Source organism: Oryx dammah, unplaced genomic scaffold (genome assembly GCF_014754425.2).
Source record: "Oryx dammah isolate SB20612 unplaced genomic scaffold, SCBI_Odam_1.1 HiC_scaffold_9094, whole genome shotgun sequence".
NCBI classification, from domain to species: domain Eukaryota; kingdom Metazoa; phylum Chordata; class Mammalia; order Artiodactyla; family Bovidae; genus Oryx; species Oryx dammah.
This window is the reverse complement of record NW_024078637.1, coordinates 1-1,263: the sequence shown is the minus strand read 5'-3', so window position 1 is coordinate 1,263 and position 1,263 is coordinate 1. Positions and strand designations below refer to the sequence as shown.

General features: G+C 47.5%; 1 protein-coding gene across 1 annotated transcript; it reads right to left on the bottom strand.

Annotated features, from left to right (window-relative positions):
• Window positions 1-16: 16 nt before the first annotated feature.
• On the bottom strand, window positions 17-1,244 carry LOC120860111 (apolipoprotein L3-like). Its single transcript, XM_040235929.1, has one exon. It carries the CDS (start codon window positions 788-790, stop codon window positions 119-121), a length of 672 nt encoding a protein of 223 aa, XP_040091863.1. The 5' UTR covers window positions 791-1,244; the 3' UTR covers window positions 17-118.
• Window positions 1,245-1,263: the final 19 nt, after the last annotated feature.

Here is a 1,263-nt window from a genome sequence, read left to right as displayed (position 1 = left end):
CTGTCTCTCCCTTATTCTTCCCTCAGTGTCTTCTTCAGTCCAAAATATGTGGTTTCTCCCCTTGACCCTGCACACATCCCTGCTCCCTGCATTGCTCTAGGGGTGGCCCAGCCGGGCCCTACTGCAGACTCTCATAGATCCAGGTGAGCTCCTCCAACTTCCTCTCCAGCTCCTGGGCTTTCTGCCTCATGTTCTCAGCTGATGCTGTCTTTGCCCCCTTCTGCAAGTCCTGTGCATCTTTCACCAGGGAGTACACGTCCAGCCCTATGAATACACCTGAGAGGACTCCACTCCCGATGCGGGCTGCTCTAGTCGCTGCCAGAGCTGTGCCTCCGAAATGTGTACTCACCTCTTGGGGAGCTGGGTCCAAGAGTGGCTCGGTGGTTAAGTAGTCCTGATCAGTTGCTACTAATTCAGGGTTGCGTCTGGCCACTCTGATGGCATGAATATGCCTCCGCAAGTCTTTAACTTGGTAGAGATCATATAGATAACATTTTATTTTGTCTGTGTTAAGGGAACTGGCCTGGGTTTCTGCTGATGACGTGTTTACATTTTCCACCACCATGGTTGTCAAACCTGTCACAGCAGATGCTGCTGCCAGCCCCATTCCAGCGGCTGAGAGTCCCAGACTGAGGCCTGCTGTAAAGGGTGCCAGAAACAGGCCAAGGATGCTCAGGGCACCAGACGCAATGCCGGTGGAGGAGGCTACCACATTGGAGATGGTGCAGTCCCTGTGCACCTTGTCAACACTGTCTGCGAGCTCACGCAGCTTTTTCATGTTCTCCTTCATCTCCTGTTTTAGCTGAGGAAACTCCTTCAAAAACCTCTCCTTTTCCTGCTGGTATTTTTGCAGGAGCCTGTCTTGGTCCTCCCCGGCCAAGATTGTTTGCACCTTGATCAGATATTCACGGAGTCTATCTGCCTCTTCCCTGTAACAATGAACATTAAAGTCTTAGAAAGACAGTTTGCTTGTCTATGACACAGGCCTAACAAGCTCTATCCTGCATAAACCACAGAAATTTTATTGTAAATTACAAGAATTTTACTAATGTAAAAATGTTTCCAACTGTAAACCCTCATTTGAATATTGCTCGTGCTCCATGTACTTATTCAATCATGGAATAAATAAGCAAAGGTCATCTTAGCAGACATTTAACTTAAGAGAGATATTTGATAAAGACACCTCAAAGGCAGATCAATACCATCACTTCCAGAGTGTGTGTAAAATGGGAACTTCACAGATAAACAAAGAGAATTGGGATT